The sequence below is a fragment of the Furipterus horrens genome, unplaced genomic scaffold (genome assembly GCF_987537825.1).
Source record: "Furipterus horrens unplaced genomic scaffold, mFurHor1.1.pri manual_scaffold_2, whole genome shotgun sequence".
Classification (NCBI taxonomy): Eukaryota; Metazoa; Chordata; class Mammalia; order Chiroptera; family Furipteridae; genus Furipterus; species Furipterus horrens.
The window spans coordinates 116,515,709-116,535,103 of record NW_028327172.1 but is presented as its reverse complement, the minus strand read 5'-3'; the positions used below and the strand labels follow the sequence as shown (position 1 = coordinate 116,535,103).

General features: G+C 44.3%; 1 protein-coding gene across 1 annotated transcript in view; it reads left to right on the top strand.

Annotated features, from left to right (window-relative positions):
* The window catches only part of CUNH4orf54 (chromosome unknown C4orf54 homolog), a 37,217-nt gene that overhangs the window by 15,103 nt on the left and 2,719 nt on the right, over positions 1 to 19,395 (top strand). The window contains 3 exon segments of the mRNA XM_090267358.1: positions 6,119 to 6,151; positions 6,153 to 11,534; positions 18,823 to 18,973. Of these exon segments, the coding sequence (XP_090123484.1) occupies positions 6,119 to 6,151; positions 6,153 to 11,493 (5,374 nt within the window). The 3' untranslated portion in view covers positions 11,494 to 11,534; positions 18,823 to 18,973.

Genomic DNA, 19,395 nt, shown 5'->3' with positions numbered 1-19,395 from the left:
CTGAGATGGAGACATAGAACATTCCAGCACTGCAGAGCCCCCACTGCCCCCTGTTTGACACCATCACCAAAAGTAACTGCTGTTCTGACTTCCAACACTAGTTATTAGTTTGTCCTGTTTCATATTTTTATATAAATAGAATCATGTAGTGTGTCCTCTTTGCAATTGTCTTTGTTTTCCAAATATTATGTTTATGAGGTTCATCTATATTGTTGCATGTGGCAGTAGTTTGTTTATTTAACTCATTTTAGTATATAAGATAAAACTAATTCTGGAACAAAATTATTTGCTTTTTTAGAGAATACACCCCCATTTTTTGAGAAATCAATTTAGTTTCCTTTTCCCTTTGGTCAATTTGATGTCAAAGTTTGAGCAACACAGTAATAAGCACTGAATTTGGGGTCAGGAGAAATAAATTCTGGTCCTCTTCTGCTACTCATAGCTGTGTGACCTACATTAAAAAAACAAAGAAGCAGTGTTCAAAGTTCTCTTTGCCCTGCACCAGTATGGGTTGTCTTTGCTTCAATTATAAGCTGAATAGGCTTAACTTAAGGGAAGTTTATGGAGGAAATAAAAATTTTCCACAATAAAATTATTTTCTCTATTATAAAAGAAAAACATGTTTACTGTAATAGTTCAAAAAATACTTGATGGCATAATGAAAAATTTAATAACAATTGTTTAATTTTACTTCCCCACATATACAAATACAATGTTAGTTTGGTGTTTATACAACACTTTTATATATTTTCTGTTAATACAACTATATGTTCACTTAATGAGTTTTATTATTGTTGTTTTTTGAAATGCAGTCATACTAATACATTTTATTCTGTAATTTTCTTTTTTACATGAGACTTCTTTCAGGTCGGAGTATATGTTCCTGTTCATTTAATATCTGCAGAACTAATATCTGCTCAATGTGGCATAGCATCTATGCACTGTAATCAATCAGCCACTCCTCAACTGATAGATATTTAGGTGGTTTCCAGTTTTTGCTATCACAATATGCTGCAATAAACATCCTTTTAGATTTATTATTAAACCCTAATGTTTTTCTTTTCTGTGCCAGATAGAAACTGTCAGATTGTTTCCTAAAAGGTTGCTTAGTTTCCATATTAGTATTTGAGTTTTGAGTGGATTTGAATATGAGATTTGAAGCAAGAAAAGAAAGAGATCTTAAACAATTTACATAATTGTTCCAAATATTTATAGAAAATAGAAAGCTGAAAAATAAAATATTGAATATACCTTTAAAGGTTCATGTTTGAAATTGCTGAAGTCTGAAATCAGAAATGTGGAAGAAATATTTTCCCAAGTAACAAAACAGAAACATGATTTTACACCCCAAAATGCAATATCAAGAATTAAAAGGCAAACAAAAAGTTTTTGTTTCTAAAGTCACAGAAATAATTGATTTGTGTTATTCTGTAGATATGCAGCTGAGTTGAGTGGTTATTTAAATAATGTTTCAACACCAACTTGGAAAAACTTACAGTAGCTTGTTAAAGCCTACCGAGGCATTTTTTCTGACCTGCTATCCCAGACCAAGGAGGCACCCTTCCCCACACTTCTCAGGACCTTGCCTCCTGCAAGCTAGGGTCACAGGCAGCTGGCTTGCATGAGAGGAATGAACATTTATAGTTAGGCTCTTCAAATTGGTCACTATTATACAGAGGAAGATATATTCACTCTGTCAGTGTTTTACTTTGAGGCTGGTCTGGAAGGGATAATTTTCCTTTACCCAGGAAGATCTGAAACACCAAAACCTCCACTGATCACTCAAGAGAGAACCAGATAAAAACTATCATCAAAAGGAAGAAGAAGAGGGATGGGGGTGGAGAAAGGGAGAACAAAATGCCTAGGAGACCATTGAGAAAAGAAAGGAGGGAGGAAGGGAGACCAGAGAAAGGAATCCCTTCATACACATACTGAGTCCAGGGGAAAAGTAAAGAAGATTTTATGCACCACCTCTGCCCTCTGTGTGCAGGCTTGAGTGTCAAAGTTTTATTCCTGGTGGTGAACTGTTTCTTTCTGTCCTTCCAAGTTTTAAGGGCATACTTAAGGGGAGCCTCTGAAATGCACATGGCATGATTCTACAGCAGCGTGCTCTTCTTTGCACGAGAAGATAGTGCTACTTTCATCTTCATGGTACATGCTGTTTTCTATTCACAGAGATAGTTTTACACTAATCCTGCTGCTGCATTTCCTTGGATTCCATGGTGACCTGCTGGTTCCATGTGCAGGCAGCTGGTTAAGACTGTGGAACAGCTAATTGGCCAGCAGTGGAAATGAGCCTCTGACTTCCACCTCATGGGCTGAGTGTTCAATCATCAATCATCAACTGAATGTGGGTGTTAGTCACTCAGAGCTGGACAGGAGGGCTCTGGCACTGATTAATTGTGAAAAGGCAGGCAGGGTGCATGTCTTCATTTAACCTCAATTTTTAACCCATAAAATGGGAATAATAATTTCTCTCCCAGGTGTTTTTGAGGAGGTCAGAAGAGATAAAGTATTTAAAGCATTTACCTCATTAACTACATTGACACTCTTTGGGACTTCCAGGGGAAAAAAGAAAAGGTATCTTTCTTTTGGATGTAATTCTTGGTGTGTCTACCTAAGAAGTAGCTGGTCACACTCTGAGCATGAAGCTGTAGCCAACAGAAAAGCCTCCTTCACATCTTTGTGTGAAAATAGCTGTGCAGGCATTTATGGAAAGCCTTACACAAAGTTAAAGCAATCAGAGAATACCTCCAATTGTATCCCAGGGAATCCATTGTATGACACAGTCTGAGTCAGAATTTAAATATATCTCTTTATTTCTAGCCTAATTATTTACCTCTGATAAAATATTTTTCCTTTTGAATGACATATTTGTCTATCATATTGCATCACTGGCAGAGACCTGAAATATAACCATACCCCTCTTCCAGCTGGGGGATAGTCTGGTCTTCAGTTTAAATTCATTCTTAATTTCTTTAATCATGTTAACATTTTCCATACTATGATTCCATCTCACAAAACTTTCAGAGACTGCTAAGAAACTTTCTCTGCACAGATAAAAATAATGACACTGAGTCATTTCCCTTGTTGCTCTTTGAATTCCCATATAAAGTTATCTACCAAATATACCTTGCCTGGTCTACCAAGTGTGCCTGCTTAATGTGGGTTAATGCCTGTGACATTAGTCACTGGTAATTGCTCAAGAGCTGAGATCAGGTAGGCAATCACTGAGCTCATCTGTAAAAAAAAAAATGACTATAGTTATATTAAGGAATAAAAGGCTCCAAGACTACCAAATGACTGCAAATTATTTCAACGGAATTGAGAATATTTCATAGGAACATATACAGCTCTGAACTCTATAAATGCCAGAGGGCAGACAGTTTGGGGTAATTGTTTTACTTTATCTTTTAATGGGTCATTGTTTTTCTATTTGAGTTTCTTTTTTTTTAAACAATATACTTGAATAGTCTGTCCTACTACAAATTCTCTGCTTGTTTGATTTTTAAACAGAATTTGTTTGAATAAAACCTGACATTTTGAAAATTGACTTTATTTGAAAAAGATTTCCTGACAGGTTTTTTCCTACACTGGCATTGATTGAGATAGAAAACAGAAAAGGAGCCACATAGATATTTTGGAGGTAAGTACCCCTTTTTGGATAACCTCTCTCTGTATCCTGGGGAAGCAGCTAGGGCTATGCTCTCTGGAAGAAGCAAGACTCTGGAAGTGGATTTTCAGAACAAAGGTTAAACAATTATACACTGTAGCCAAGGGCATCTGACCTTCCAAAATCTTGCACTTTGCCAAATGCAGGGGAAAAATACTGAAATCTGTTCAAGTTGTCATGACAGACAGGGTCATATGGAAAGGGATGGAAAAATTCCTCCTTAGGCTGTGATTGCCTGATGGGCAGAAACTCTGCCTTCTATTCAGCTTCTGTATGTGTATGGCCCACAGTGCTTAAGGCAGTGTTTGTGGTTTATTGTTTAAGCCTCAAAGCAACATTAGAATGGGACATTAAAAATACTGTTTGCCTGAAGGAGCACATTATATTTTATTTCATTTGGTTTAATGTCAGATTCCTTAATTCTTGAGCACATAATGTGTATACAAGTTGGTGATATGAAAAAAGAAGAAAAAAACCCAAGATCCAGTTATATGATTTATTTATGGTCATGTAGATGAAATTGCCTAGTGGGTGTGTTATTCCCTTGTAGCTGAGCGTTGGGGTGCCATGGAAAGTATTTGAGCACAGAAGTCAGCAAGGCTCTCTGGTAGTGTAATGGTTAAGGTTCAACCTCTGGAGCAAAACAACCTGGGTTTGAATTCTGCTCTATAATTCCTTAACATCTCTGTGCCTTAGTTTTCTGGTCTAAAAATCACTACAGTAATTCTACCTAACTCATCAAAGTTGTTATGAGAATTAAATAAATTAATATACACATTTAAAAGGACTTCAAATAGTGCTTTGTCAAAGTTATCATTTAAAAATTTTTATTATCATTAAGAATCTAGGATTTTGTGCCATTAAACGTGATTCTTTGTCATGAAAAAGCTGATCGCGCATTTGGCAAATTCTCTTTCTTTATTCTTTCATTCCCTTCCTGTCTCCCTCTCTCTGTTTCTTTTGCCTTCTCTGTTTTACTCTCTTCACCCGGTGCTCTGGCTTCACATTCACATCATGATACTTGATATTTCCAGTCTTTCCCTATGTAGTGTTTTTAGTGGCAACGATGTGAGCAGATCCATGTTATTGTGGGGAGACTGGTAGGGCTCTGCTGTTCACCCCTCAAGTATGAGAAGGTAAATGCTCCAGTTGTTAGGGGCTCCCACTCCATACCTACCCCACGCCTAACAGAGGAAGGAACATTTTTCTGTGCAGGGGTGGCTTTCATGTTGGAAGGAGGTGGTTGATGGTGTTATTTTTGTTCTCCACAAATGGGGATGTTTAAAATAGTGCTTTATTCAATCGGCATAAGTGACACAGAGGCTATGTATAGTGGTGGAACTGGTCCTGGCAGCTGATGACGGCCTGATCTCACCAAAACCAAGAGACGTGGTTCTCCACTGATAACACCCAAGGGCTCTTTCCCGAGGATAGCCAGCACAGGGCCCCCACCATGCGCTGCCTGGCAAATTCACTCACACAACCACTGAATTGTTTGAAATGGATGTATCTCGGAGCCAGTGAACTAGGATTTTGGCTTCGTTTCCCTGGGGCATGCCAGCGGGTCACATTTCCTCTCTGAACCTCCCTCCAAGCAGCACTGTACTCTCGAAGGGTAAGTGTGTGTGTTCGTTGTTCTTCCGTGCCTATTGACTCAGTGCCCTGCAGGTCTGGAATTCAGCCAGCGAAACCGAATCAGGAGGCTGCAGCTCAGGCTATATTTACTTGGAGGTTTATTGTTTTGTCACGGTTTTAGAAGTTTAGGGAACTTTTTTTGAGATTGATTGGATATTGTTGAGAGTTGAAGTAGTGTCAATTTTAACCCCATGTGCTCCTTTTTTAGTGACTGAAATTAAAAATCTATTTAAAGCATTATGTTTTAAGTATTTGAAAACCGTCTTTTTGTTCTTCATGTCAGCCCAGTGAGGATTATATAAGGGACTCTTCCTATTTTGAAACAAACAGATTATGTTTCATGGAGTGAAACTTTGGGAAAAAGAGGATAAAATGTTTTATTCTTATGAAAAGTTTTATTACTAGACCTCATCTGATTTCAGCTGAAAGAGAAGAAAATGCTTAGCTTTTGAGGCAAACATAAAGCCTACCATATGTCCATGAATGACTTTGAAATCATTCTGGATTGTTCTTAAATGGATTTATAATGCAGTACAGAATCTGGATTTTATTTGGGAATGGGGGGGGAGACCATTTAATCAGACTTGGGAGTGAAAGTGGCAGGGAATGAAGAATAATTTCATACTTCTTAGACATAGATTACATAGAACATTTGGTTGATTTGAATTAGAACCCACATGCCTCATCCAGCCTCAACCCTCTCTTTACATTTTAAAGCCTCCTCTGTACACTCAGGTGTGGTTTCACTATGATTAGGGAATAGACTGAAAATATTTCTGGAATGATGTGACCCACTCTTGCCCCATCTAGGGAAGGGACAAGACTTCACAAGAAACAGCACATACTTTCATTTCTGAGAGTCCCCGTGTTGATCCACAGATGTTGCTCCTTCCATGGCCGATGGCATTTGGACTCCTGGCTGCCAACAGTGCCAGTCAAGCAACTGGACAGGACAGCTCAGCTACAGGAAGGTGGCCACAGTCTCGGCCAGAGCAGCAACCCCCCAGCAACAGACCACCTCTACCACCTCATCCAGGAGCCTTGCCACCTCCTTCAGGCTTGCCTGGGCCCCGCCACCGGGGCTGAAGAAATGGGAGGTGGTGGCAGCAGGGAAAGCCTTGGGGACAGTCCAGGCACATAGGACCCTGATTCGGGCAACTCTGCAGCACCTCCAGCACCGCGGAGGGACCCAGGACAGCCTCAGCACTCACCACTGTCTCTTTCTGTCGCTGCTACCTAGGCGAGGGCTCAGAATGGAAGCCACCACTCCTGAGCTGAATCTGCAGGCCAGACTGAAGGAGGTGGGGGACGGGTTGAGCAGAGCTCAAGATAGCCAGGAGCTAAAGCAGCAGCTGCACACACCGCCCAAGTCATCAGCCTCCTCTCAGCAAGAAGCAAAATATGTGGAGATGTGCGCTTCCGTTGGAGCCCAGAGGGAGAGTCCCCAGACCATGGAACTGACTCTGGAATGCTCACCTGGTGGTCAAAGCGCCTCTAGGAATTCCAAGGAGAAAGCCCAAGATGAACTCAGAAGTCAAGAGTGCAAGGCTCCAACCCCCCAGAAGAATCCTGCCTTCTCCGAACGCGCCAGATCCCAGATCTGTGGCACCGAAGAGGGCAGCAACTCCTCCTCGTCCTCCCCGGTGGGCAAAACAGAAGGTGGCCTTTCCAAGCTCGATGGACCCACCACATCAACAGGGGCTCTGGCCACCTCATCTTCATCTTTAGGCTTTGAGAGTGACAGTGGTGAGAGTGCGGTGAGCTGCCAGCCCTGGGGAGGAGTGGGAGGGAAAAGGGCAGGAGGAGGAGGGGGAGAGGGAGGGGGAGGAGGGGGAGAAGATGGAGCAGAGTGCAGGGACATTATTGCTAAGTCTCAGGGCAGTAGGGCCCCCCCCAAAAACGAGCAGGCTCACTACATCACCACCCACGAGATCCAGCTGAGCGAGGTGGAGCAGGACATGGATTTCGACGTGGGGCTGGCCTCCCACTGGGATTTCGAGGACAACAACGTGATCTACTCATTCGTGGACTATGCTTCCTTTGGTGGCAGTGACGAGACCCCGGGGGACATCACCACCCCAACCGAAGAGGAGGACAATAGCTGCTACCTCAGCACCACTCCCAGCACCAACGTCACCCGGACACCCAGTCCCTCCAGCAGCGACCCTCCCCGCCCCAGCGCAGGCAGCAGCGGTCGCGACACCAGTAGCACGGAAGTGGGCAGTGACCCTTCTGACAGTGGCCCGACTCCCCCACCCACTGGGCCTGGCACTGCCACTTGGCCGGAGCCCTCGCTGGAGCCCCCGGGGGCAGCTCCAGGGGCAGCAGCCGCAGCAAGCAGCTGTGGGAGTGCAGCGAGCCAGATCCTCCTATCAATCAAACCGACTTCCCGGGCTATAAATGAGCCTAGCAACGTGCACGCAAAGCAAAACATTATTTATGCTGCCAAGCATGAAGGCGACATGAGCCTCCGAGTCTCTACGGCTGCTGAACACAATTCAAGTTCACCGAAGCAAGACCCGGCTGCAGCTGTGGCTCAGGACCATGCAAAGAAATTCATTGCTGTCCCTGCTCGCCTGCAAACACGGTGTGGGGCCATCCGGGCCAAGGAGCTGGTGGACTATTCCAGCGGGGCCTCCAGCGCCGTGAGTGAACTGGACGATGCGGACAAAGAGGTTCGTAACCTGACCTCCCGCGCCTTCCGGAGCCTCGCTTACCCTTACTTTGAGGCTCTGAATATCAGCTCCCGGGAGTCCTCCACCCTCTCTGAAGTTGGCTTTGGGCGTTGGTCGACCTTCCTAGACCTGAAATGTGGGGGTGTTGGAGCCAGGGTGGAACAGAGCCTGCTCCGGAGCAGCGCGGCCTCGGTGGCGGCAGGTCTTAGGAAGGACGGGGCAGCCAAGACAGGCGCTGACCAGCTCTACACCCACTCCAGGAAATCCCAGACCAAGGCCTTGGAGTTCGTGGTCAGCAAGGTCGAGGGGGAGATCAAGCATGTGGAGACACCGCTGTGCTTCCAGAAGCAGGTCCAGACGGGCTCACGCGTGGTCACCCTTCTCGAGCCTCTGAGTTTACGCAGTGAGAGCAAAGCCAGCTCAACCACTGGGTCCTGCAGGGCCACCAAAGGCTCCAGCAAGGGCCCCGGGTCGGTGTGCACAGATGACGGCTCGGAGACCTCTGAGAGCAGCAAGCCTGCTGCCCGCGCGGAGGGTCCGCAGAAGAAGTCCAAGTTCGCTTCCAGTCTGCTCAAAAATGTCATCTCTAAGAAGATGCAGCGGGAACAGGAGTTCAAAATGGAGAGGGGAGAAGTCACTGACACGTCCCACCATAACCTCTCCAGGACGTCCAAGGAGCCAGAGGGTGCCTCTGGGGGTGAGAGGCAGCGGGAGAGGGGCCTGCAGCGGCAGAGCTCTCGCCACTCGGAGGCTGGCTCCGAGTACACTGTGCTCAGCGTGTCCGATGCGGGTGCGGAGGGGTCCGTTGTGGGCTCTAAGTCCCCAGTTTTCAAAGCCAGGGCTCCTCGGGAGAGCAATGAAGGCTCTGGCCGAAATGTCCCTGAAGGCCCCACAGAGGAAGTATGTGAAATTAAAAAAAGTGCATCAGAGACTGTCAAGGGCATCTTCCTCCGTAGTCAGAACAGTGCATTCCGGTCCTGGAAGGAGAAGGAGGCCGAGAAGCGGGAAGAAAGAGCCCCCATTGGGAAGCTGTCGCTCCCTAAAGGGGGTGACTGGAGGGCTGACCTCGGGGAGATCTCAGCCAGCAAGTCCACCATCATGTCGCGTCTCTTTGTCCCCAACATCCAGCAGACACCCAAGGACAAGCAGCCGGGGAAACAGGCCACCAAGTACCCTGCTGCCCAGGCCACCTCCACGGCAGTGATTCGGCCCAAGGCTCCGGAAATCAAGATCCGGCTGGGGAGTGTGCAGCAGCCGAGCTCCGACTTCAACATCGCCAAGCTGCTCACGCCCAAGCTGGCCGGTGGCAGCTCCTCTAACCTCCTCAAGACCATTGAGGACAGTACCAGGGTGCAGCAGAAACTCTTCCGGGGCGACAACTTGGAAAAAGTGCCCCAATTCCAGGTGAGAGACGTCAGAGACAAGTCCAAGGTTCAGGGCCCCCTCCACCAGGTGAGAGATGTCAGGAAGCTAATCAAAGGGTCAGGCGAGAGCAGTGACAAGGGCAGTGTCACCCCAGAGCAGGGGCTGGCCGGGTCCAAACCCAGGGAGCTGGCTGCTGCAGCTGGCGGACCCAGATCCCTGTCCCCCATGGTGATTACATGCCAGGCAGTGCTGAACCAGAGGGAAGACGGCGTGGACCGTGAGCCGAGGGAGAGCATGGGCCAAGGGGGCAGCAGCGAGGGCTTGAATGCCTCCTCGCCAGAAGGGACGGTCTTGGTTCACAGGGCATCTGGCAGGCTGCCCGTGGCCACCATTGCCCCCAATAAGCCTGAGCAGGGCCCATACCTGCCTGTGCTCAAGATTGTCTCCAAGGCTTCTGCCCAGAAGACCCCCGAGAAGGCCAAGGAGGAGGAGGAAGGGCGAGGCCCGAAGCCATCTCGAAATGCCCTGGAGAAGCTCACTGCCGCAGTGAGGTCCATGGAGGAGCTGTACAGCTTCAACAGAAATGAGTGGAAGCGCAAAAGCGACCCCCTGCCCGCGATGACGGACAGCCATGTCTTGTCGCTCATTGCTCGTGAGGAGAGAGAGGGGGCCGCGAGTGCGGAGGGCGACCCCGACAAGCTGGCCAGAAGGCCAACTGAGACTGGAGAGCGGGACACAGGAAACAAAGGCCGAGTGGTCCTGCGAGGGGCCCCCATGGAACGTCTGCAGCGGAGAAACTCCAACCCGAGCTCTGAGAGTGTGTCTGCCCGCGCCGCTGCCTTTGAGAACCTGGCCAAGGAAAGGCCCCGATCCCTCTATATTCCTCCAGTCCACAAAGATGTGGAGAGAACCCAGCCCCTGCAGCCCCTCCCACCACTCCCCAGCAACCGCAACATGTTCACCGTGAGTTCCAGCAGCGCCCAGAAAACGGGGGGTGTCGCTGGCAAATTCCCACAAGGACTTTCTCCAGAGAGCCCTTCGGCAGCAAAGAGCATCAGGTCTCAGGGACTCCGGTCCCTCAAGATCTGTCCAGCCACCCGGGCACCTCTTGAGGTGACCAACAGGAAAAATGGCAGCAATTTGGAAAAGAGCAGTAGTGACTGTGAGAATTACCTGACCATCCCCCTGAAAGGAAGCTCTGCTGCTGGGGAGCTTCCAGGCAGGTCTGGGGCTGGCAGGGAGGGGCCCCCAGCCTCCTCAGCAGCCACTCTCTGCAGCTTGCCCCCACTGAGTGCCCGCAGTCAGGTTCCCAGCTGCCCCAAAGGCTCCCAGATCAGTGGAATCAGACGGCCAACTTGGCCTACCAAACCTGAAAACCCACGGGAGCCAGTAGCTGCCCCCACAGGGCCCCAGAGCCCCGAGCACCCTCCCTCTGCCATCTACCACCAGCAGCCACTGCCCTTCACCTTGCAGGGCACCCAGCCCCAGGTCCTTTGCTTCTCCCCACCTGGCATGCCTGCCCCAGCCCCTGCAGGTCCAGCTCCCGTCCCCACAGACCCCTTCCAGAAGCCACAGGCTCAGCAGACCCAGCGCAAGATGCTCCTGGACGTGACAACTGGTCAGTACTACCTGGTGGACACACCAGTGCAGCCCATGACCCGGAGGTTGTTTGACCCCGAGACAGGGCAGTATGTGGATGTGCCCATGACCTCCCAGCAGCAAGCTGTGGCTCCCATGTCTCTCCCTGTGCCTCCCTTGGCCCTGAGTCCCGGGGCCTATGGACCCACTTACATGATCTACCCCGGGTTTCTGCCCACAATGCTGCCTGCAAGTGCCCTGCAGCCCACACCAGTTGCTCACACTCCAGGGGGCAGTGAGCTCTCCCAGATGACTGCAGAATCCCCCAGCAAAGAGGCAGCTGCCAAGTTCACCGAGGCACCATACTTCATGGCCTCGGGTCAGTCTTCTGTCTCAGCTTCCTCTTCAGCCCCAGCAGCCACATCCCAGCTGGTGGGGGCCAAGGGCTTTACCCAGCTACACAGCAAACCTGTCATCAGCATCACTTCCCAGCCTCTGGGGCCGAGGATCATTGCCCCCCCCTCCTTTGACGGCACCACCATGAGCTTTGTGGTGGAGCACAGATGATGATCAATCACCTGGAAGTAGGACGGAGCTGCTGCTGGTGGGTGAGTGTGACTTTGATGGTCAGATTTAAGGGATTAAGAGCAATCCTGCTTTGTGTGTGTGTGTGTGTTTGAAATGCCAGGTTTACAGCAGAGGAGGTTGTTGAGAAATGGGCATTTTTGAAGGATAGAGCAAAACCCCATCCAAATTCTTAAGGGGCTAATTTTCTTGACAAGCTTCCTCCTCTCCCCACTCCTCAGTCCCTGTGGCCTTTCCGCTTTGATTTTTTCACATTGCCTGAGTGTTTTTCTCACCTGTTAGTAGGAGTGCATCTGTCAGGTTAGACTTTGGTGAAAGTTCACAGAGGAGAGAAAAACCAGGTCCAGATTTCATGGAGTGAGCCTCTATCCCAATCACAGAAGGCAGAACATGCTGAGAGATCATTAGGGACACTGCTGATGGGCTTGCTCCTCAGAAGTAAGAAGGGCCAAAGACTGACATTTTCATGCGAGGGGGTTTTCTGAAATCTACAGAAAAGCTTTTCTCCCTCCTCCATATCTCCCTCTTTAAGTTTCTTATGTAAAGAGACTGTTTTTTTTTAAGCTCTTGTTTTTCTGTTTTCAGACAATCAGAACACTTTTTCTTAGATGTGTCCCAGGTCTTTAAGGTATCTGACACACACATACACACACACACACAGTTGACCTACCTCTCTCAGAGAGGGAATTACTAAAGCTCTGGTTCCTTGGAGAGGCTGCAATGTTTGACCCAGCTGTTCAGACTGAATCCATTACTCTCAGCTGCCAGTCCCTACAGGCACTCATTTTCATATCTGCATTTTCTTTCTTCAGAAAAGAAGCAACTTCTACTTGCCCCCCTCTAAGGGAAATAAGGTAGATGCTTAACACCTGAATTAATCCAACTTCATAGACAGGAATCCTTGCTGTAAATACAGTCCATGAAACCTGATAGGAAAAGTGAGCCCGAGTCAGGACACTTCAGGTCACACATATGAGAAAGATAAGGGCAAACTTCAGATACAAACACAAAGATGTCAGCCCTGGCGGAGGAGGGGTGGCGGGGAGCAAAGTGTTCCTCATTCTCCTATTCTCTTCAGATTGGAAAGGGTTGACCTTATAAGTGTTTCTTGGACTTTCACTTCTCGGATAAGATTATACTGAACCAAGAAAGGAGATAGAGAGGAGAGAAAGCCTTTCTATGCTTATATAAAAGAAATAAGCCATTTCTCTGAACTGAAAAAGAACAGAGGAACATTGTTTCACTGAGCAATGAAAGAACCTCAAATTAGGAAGTAGGATCATTAGATTGCAGTCAAAGCTTCTTCCCTCGAGCTGTGGGAAACTCCAGCACTCAGGACACTCATGTCAATAATATCTACTCCTCAAAGTGTATCTGAATGTCAGGTGATGTAATGGTGTATTGCAAATTATTAAACAAAACCCTTTTTAAATTAAAGGGTTATTACATTTATTGGAGTATGAGACATTAGGCCACTGTTCAAAAAGTCTTGGGTCTTTCTCAAAAAACTCAGGTAAAAGTGCAAGACTCATTTTACTTGCAACCTAGAAATAGATCATTCAAAATTCGAAATCTTTCTCTCTAAGTTTGCAACAGACACTGTGATGATGACAAAAAAAAAAAAAAAAATGAAGGAAGGGGAAGATTAACGATAAATAATGCATCTTTTGTCTGATGTAGAAAATAAATTAAAAAAATTCAGTATGCATGTGGAAGAAACTCAAAATTAGAGAAGAGTCTTGTAGAAGGAAAAAAGTAGCCCCTAGATGAAAGTGCTCTAATCTTCTGGACCAGTGGCACGTTTACCTAAGGCTATTTTGGAGACGCTAATCCTGCAAGGCCTTTGTGCGATCTGTAGAGGTGCAGCAGCAAGGGGAAGGGAGGACAGGGCAGGGAGAGGAACCAGGCACACACGCTCCTGTTCTGTCCCCTTGGCAGCTGCCTTTGGCCTTTGCCCTGTCTGCTGAGTCTGGAGTGCTTAGGCTTGGATTTGTTTCCATCAGACATAAATAAAAATCAGAGTTTTTTGTATTCAAGATTTGAACAATGATTATTTTAGAAGTTTATTCCTTTTTGAAAACACAACCTTTATTTTAGTCCACAGCCCTGAAGACAAACAGAAATTAAAAACTGGCTTCACTATTTAAGAAGACTAGTGAGAAACTAACAATTAGCTTTTTGTGTATAGGCAAAAACAAACAAACAAACAAAAAAGAACACAACTCATTATTAAAACTCAGATAACTAACAAAAATCCTTCCAAACACACCTTTGTGAGAGTTCTATACCACTTACCAAAGAAAAGTCAGATATATAAACAAATGTGCAGTTCTTTTCCTGGTGTGAAAAAATTTTAAACATTATTTAGCTATATCAAAATTTACATTATACACACTCATTCATCAACTGTTGCTCATATAAATGGTACTTGTGAGAAGTCTTGGCAGCTGGTTTCAGTTCAAAATTTTCACTTGAAAACCAGCCTTATTACAGAGATTTTCCTCGAGGTGGGGTCCAGGTATATGTGCCTCTTTGAACTGAGTCATTTAAGTGATTTGACCCAATCACAACATTTTGCAGAGAAGAAAACTGGGGCTTAGAAAGAAATGGCTTTGCTCAAGTCCACAGAGTGAGAGAGCCAGTATCTGTGGAGATGGCTCTTAGCTCCTGGGCCACACCATGCTCCCCACGGGCCGCCCTGTGCATTAGTTCCTTGGTAGGAGGCGTGAAACAAAGGAAGGATAGCTAAGTGTGCAAAGAGATCTGAACTGGCAGCCAGGACACCTAGGATCTACTCTCTGCCTCTCTGGACACGTGTGAAATGAGTGTTTGAATGAAATACACTAGTTCCCCCATTCATTTAACAAACATGAATGACATGTTTACAGTCTACCAGCCACAGTGTATTCTGTGGTGACTCCAAATCCCCATATGACCTGATCCAGACCCATCAGCCAGGAGCCTACACTCCAGCAGGCAGGCACACACCAGAGGCACAGAACTGCAAAACTAGTGTTCAAGTCCTGTCTTAACCTTTAAGATTCCTTCCAGCTCAAATAATAAGTATTTTGTCCTCTATTTTTAGTGACACATTGTAAGAGGGAGCTTTACTTTTCCCTCTTGTATATATTTGAGCATAACTAGCTGCTGTATTTTTTCTAATTGTTCTGTTATGAATTTCCCTTTAGTTTTGCTTTTTTTAGGTGAGCCTTTCCCACTTTGAAGAAGATAATTAGTAATGTTACTTATTCTATTATTATTTAATAATGACGGTGCAGATTGTGATAAATGGGCAAGGCTATGTACATCTAGTAGCTCAGTGGCCAGATAGTCACAGCGGGAACCCATTTGTAACACACCAGCGTGGCAGGCACAGTAGTTGCAAAACTTCACCGCTTTCTTCTTTTTCGTTAGAACCTTTCTGTTTTAGACCTTTGCTGTTTGTTGATTTTTGTTTTGAATATCCCAGCTCCACAGGATCTTTGATGCCTTTCCCAATGAGACTAGTTTTGTTTTTAGTTTTCTATCACTGGAAGCACGAAACTATATTTTTCCTTCTCATGCTTTCTCTAGCCCATGTACTTAGATGCCATATTTTCATCTTAAAATTTTTACTGAGACTTGATACTAAATACTGTTTACAAGGTCATAAAGATAAAATAAATATGCAATAATAACAAAAGAAAACTTTAATTTGCAGTATGCCTGCTATGCAGTGGGTATTACAATTACTTTGTTGCAGTTGAATGTCTTTTTTTTTCCTGTAAGATTTATCTATTTGTTTCTTCATTTCTGGGTGTGCCTATGCAGCTCCTACATGCCTGTCTTTCTTTTCTCCTTACCTTCTCAAACTTATTTCTCTGAAGAGAGCCCTCAAAGGTCAGAGAAAGAGGGCTGGATTCAGGGGAGCTGTTCTTGTAAAGTGTTCTAAGGGGGTCTTAAAGAGGGCCTTAGATCATCAAACCCTGCCCTCTTGCAGGAGGAAATTGGGCCTCAGGGAAGTAGTGCCCCTTCTTCAGTCACAGTGTTCCTCTGGGGCAGAGTTGGGACCCAAGTCCTGAATCACCCCACACCAGGGTATTTTTCACTTTTCTTCTTTCTTATTGTTTTCTAGTCCCCTTCTTTTTTTCTCCCCAGATCCACTCTTCGATGGTTGTCCTCCTCCCTGGTATTTGTCCCACTGGTTCTTCCCTCCTTTCTTCCCTCGCTATGTGTTTGAGAATTTACTCTCTGTTTTTGGCTTTTTTTTTTTTTTTTTTTTTGTGGGGGTTGGGAAGATGGGGAGGATTTTATGCCTTATTGTGGTTTTCCTTTCCCAGTCCCTTCAAGATGATTTAGTTTAATGTCTCACCTTTCTTCTTCCCATCTCACTTTTTTTGTTTGTTCATAGTTTGTATTTAATCACAAACTGGAAAGCTTAAAGGACCAGTGCTCTCTGCCAGCTCCCTCACCACAATGTTCTTTGCATCTTCATGTAGCAAGCCAGGTGGCTGCAAGGTCGACATTTCATTTCCATTTCACTCCAGAATTACATCCCTTAATCAACTTTTCCCTGAGTTGGTTGTGTCTTCCTTTCTCAGTTATTATATATGACTGTTGTTTTATTTTATTACCTTAATGTTTTCTTTGGCCCTTTTTCTTCTTTCTTTCTCTTTTCTTAGATTGTAGCTTTCCTCTTGCTTTTAATTTTGTGCCTCTCTCCAAAATTTTACTTCCTTTATTATTCTCTTCTCTATCTTCTATAAAATTAATAAAAGTGAAAAGTAATAGCCAATGTGTATTTATCATTTATGACATGCCAAGATTTAACATCATGCCACCTAACTCTTAAAACAGGTAGTTACTATTTTCATCTCTATTTGACAAATGAAGAAATAACTTGTCCCAAATCAACAGATCAATTGAAATCTAGGCCCTTCATGCTCCATGGCCGTGCTCTTACAGGTGACCCCTTGCTTGCCCTTTTTTACTCTCTGTTCCTTCCTGTGAATTGTCCCTCTTCAGGCATCTGGGAAAAAGAGAAAGGAATAAGGTCAGAAATTGACCTTGAGTCTGGTAATATTTATCATATATCAAGCCTCCACATGTATTTTTCTTTTGATTAAAAAATTAGCTGTCTTTAGTTGTTAAAATATTTTATGCCCCAAAAAGGAACTTGAGCCAGTGTTAGCATTTCTGGGGGCTGTGGCTGTCAGTGGTAGGGTAATTCTGTGTGCATGTGGGCAAGGGCAGGTGTGGGATGCACACCTGACAGTGGAATCCCGGCTGAATGCCAATGGATTCATGCATTTTAGTTGGAGGGGAGCTGTGTGGTTTCACTAAAGTCCAAGTATGTGCACATTGAGGTCAAGCAGTCCTGGCCCAGATTCTAATACTCTTACTACTCTGGACAAGTGACTTGCCCTCTCTGGGCTTCAGTTTTCTCAGGTCCAAAATGGGGATACTTTGTAGGAATATTGTGAAGATTGCATTATAAAATTATCACAAAGGACATATCAAACAGTTCACGGCATGTGAATTTGAAGACCATACTCCCATGAGGGCCTTAGAACCTTCTCATCTTTCAGGGGCCCTCACCAGAGCAGAAAATCAGCCCTTATCCTGGAAGCCTCCCAGGGCAGCATCAGAGGCCTGACCCAGGATTGTTTTATATTTCTCTAAACTAGAGGCAGTGTCCACAGCTCTGCAGTCAGAGCTGGCTGATGTCTTGGGACAGGTCAGTTGGCTGTGGGTCAAGGTACTCTAGTATCCCCCAAGGCTTTCCAGAGCGCTACACAACTCTGGGCTTAGATTGCCAGCTGCAACGTGATGATTTTCCTCTCTGGGCACAGGTCTGTGTGGAACAAGGGAAAATCTGACGTGGCATCCCTTCTGAACTCTGTTGTGTATTCTGGTCCTTTCAGTACGGGAAGTCATGTAGGCCAAACTGCGTCGCGCCCCAGTCTGGTCAGCCCTCTTATCTTTTCTGGCTACTTCACAGTCCTCTGATGGGTTAAATTGGTGATTTTATTATTTTATTTAATAAAAATTAGAGTAACTTTATTAATTTCAAGTTTTCAAATAATGTAAGCAGAAGCAATACCCCGTGGATGAATAAGAAGGCAGTGTCTGGACAATGAATCCCTGAAAAATGTCTCAGTAGATTGTATAAACAGATTCTTCCTCCATTTCTCAACATCCTAGAGTGTCCCCTGCTCCCTTTGATCCACAGGGAAACGATTCTTCATAGTCTTCTATTTCTTCTCTTCCTTTCATAAGTGTATTTTCATTTCCTGTTGCTACTTTATATGTCATCAAGTAGGAAAATTTAAATTTAGCAAATGAAAACTCTCCAAACTCACAATGATGTTTTTCATCTTGAAGGTCATTCCTTAATATGAAATACAAAAAAATTAAATTAAATTAAAAAGCAGGAAATATACATATGAAATCATCATTTTTCCTATAGACTTCTTTTTTTAAGCCTATATTATTAACAGGTCAGATTCTAGGTGACAGCATTCAAATATCCCTTGCTGACTACTGTGATTGCATATAATTGATTAGATAACTGTTATTTGATGTTTCTTGGAGGTTATTTTCCACATGATAGAGTCTTCTTCGTCCCTCACATATATTACCTGTAGGTCACTCTATTTCTGTCTTTATAGTATTATGTTCACATATCAACTCTCAAATGCTTAAGAAAATGTTCTTTAGGCAAAGTCCTAGTAGATGTACTATATAAAGACAGTGATCAACAGAAAGGGCTAATTTTCAGTAAGCTTTTAAACATGTCAGTACTAATCTTAGAATGGATTGGACTAAGATATAGGCTTTAACCAGTATATCTCATTTTAAACAAAATGTACTGGATGAAATTCCACATAATGTAGGTAGTGATTATTCATTTATAAAAATTCTCAGTATAGAGTTTGCTCTTATAACCGGATTACAAACTCATGGTAAATTCTATTTCTGCATGATATTTTAGGAACATACCTATTATACTGTTTTATCTCTGCTATGGATGATTTAAATGAAACTAAACATTTCACTCTAAAATTATTTTTATATAACTCATTGGATTTAATTCAATTTTTAAACAATCCCTCTTTGGGCACTTCCTTAAAGTCAGTATAATGTCTAGGAGGTTCAGAAATACATTTGCCAAACACATTTTAAAATGTGAACTTGATCATAATTAATAATGAAATTAGATAAGTAAATAAATAAAATAAATAAAATGCATTTTGACATATTTCTTGCTTTTTTAAAAGTGAATTTTGCTTTTAGAATTAACCATCTGTTCTTTCCTATGTTTGTTTACAGGAGCAAGACAGAAAGATGGACTATTCTTCTTTCATCTGAAGGTTGCATTGTAACAACACTAAGAATTCATTTTAAGAACTCCCTCTACATGTGTTATGCTTAGTTTTTGCTTCTTATAAACAAAGTATATAAGTTTCCCTGAACAACTCTGGTAAGACAGTTTGTGTTATTTTAGTTTTATTAAGCTGATTGAATGGTTGCATTTCTTTCCCCTGTAAAATTATTTCTTTTTGTACTTTAATACAGGATATAAACTTTCTATTTATCTTTCCCTCCAGTTGGCTAGACAAAAAAAGAAAGAAAGAAAGAAAGAAAGAAAGAAAGAAAGAAAGAAAGAAAGAAAGAAAGAAAGAAAGAAAAAAAGAAAGAAAAATCCCTTAAGTATTTTCGGAATTCAATCAAACCGAGGCAGCAGATCAGTAACTTGGATCCCAGATCTCCTCATAGGTTCCTGGAATACATGAGGGCTAGCTGGCAGAATTGTAGCACATGCCTGGATTTTAAATATGATGTGTCCTCACTTTGAATCATATAGCAGCCAACCCTAATCATTCTCTTGGTTATATTCTACAT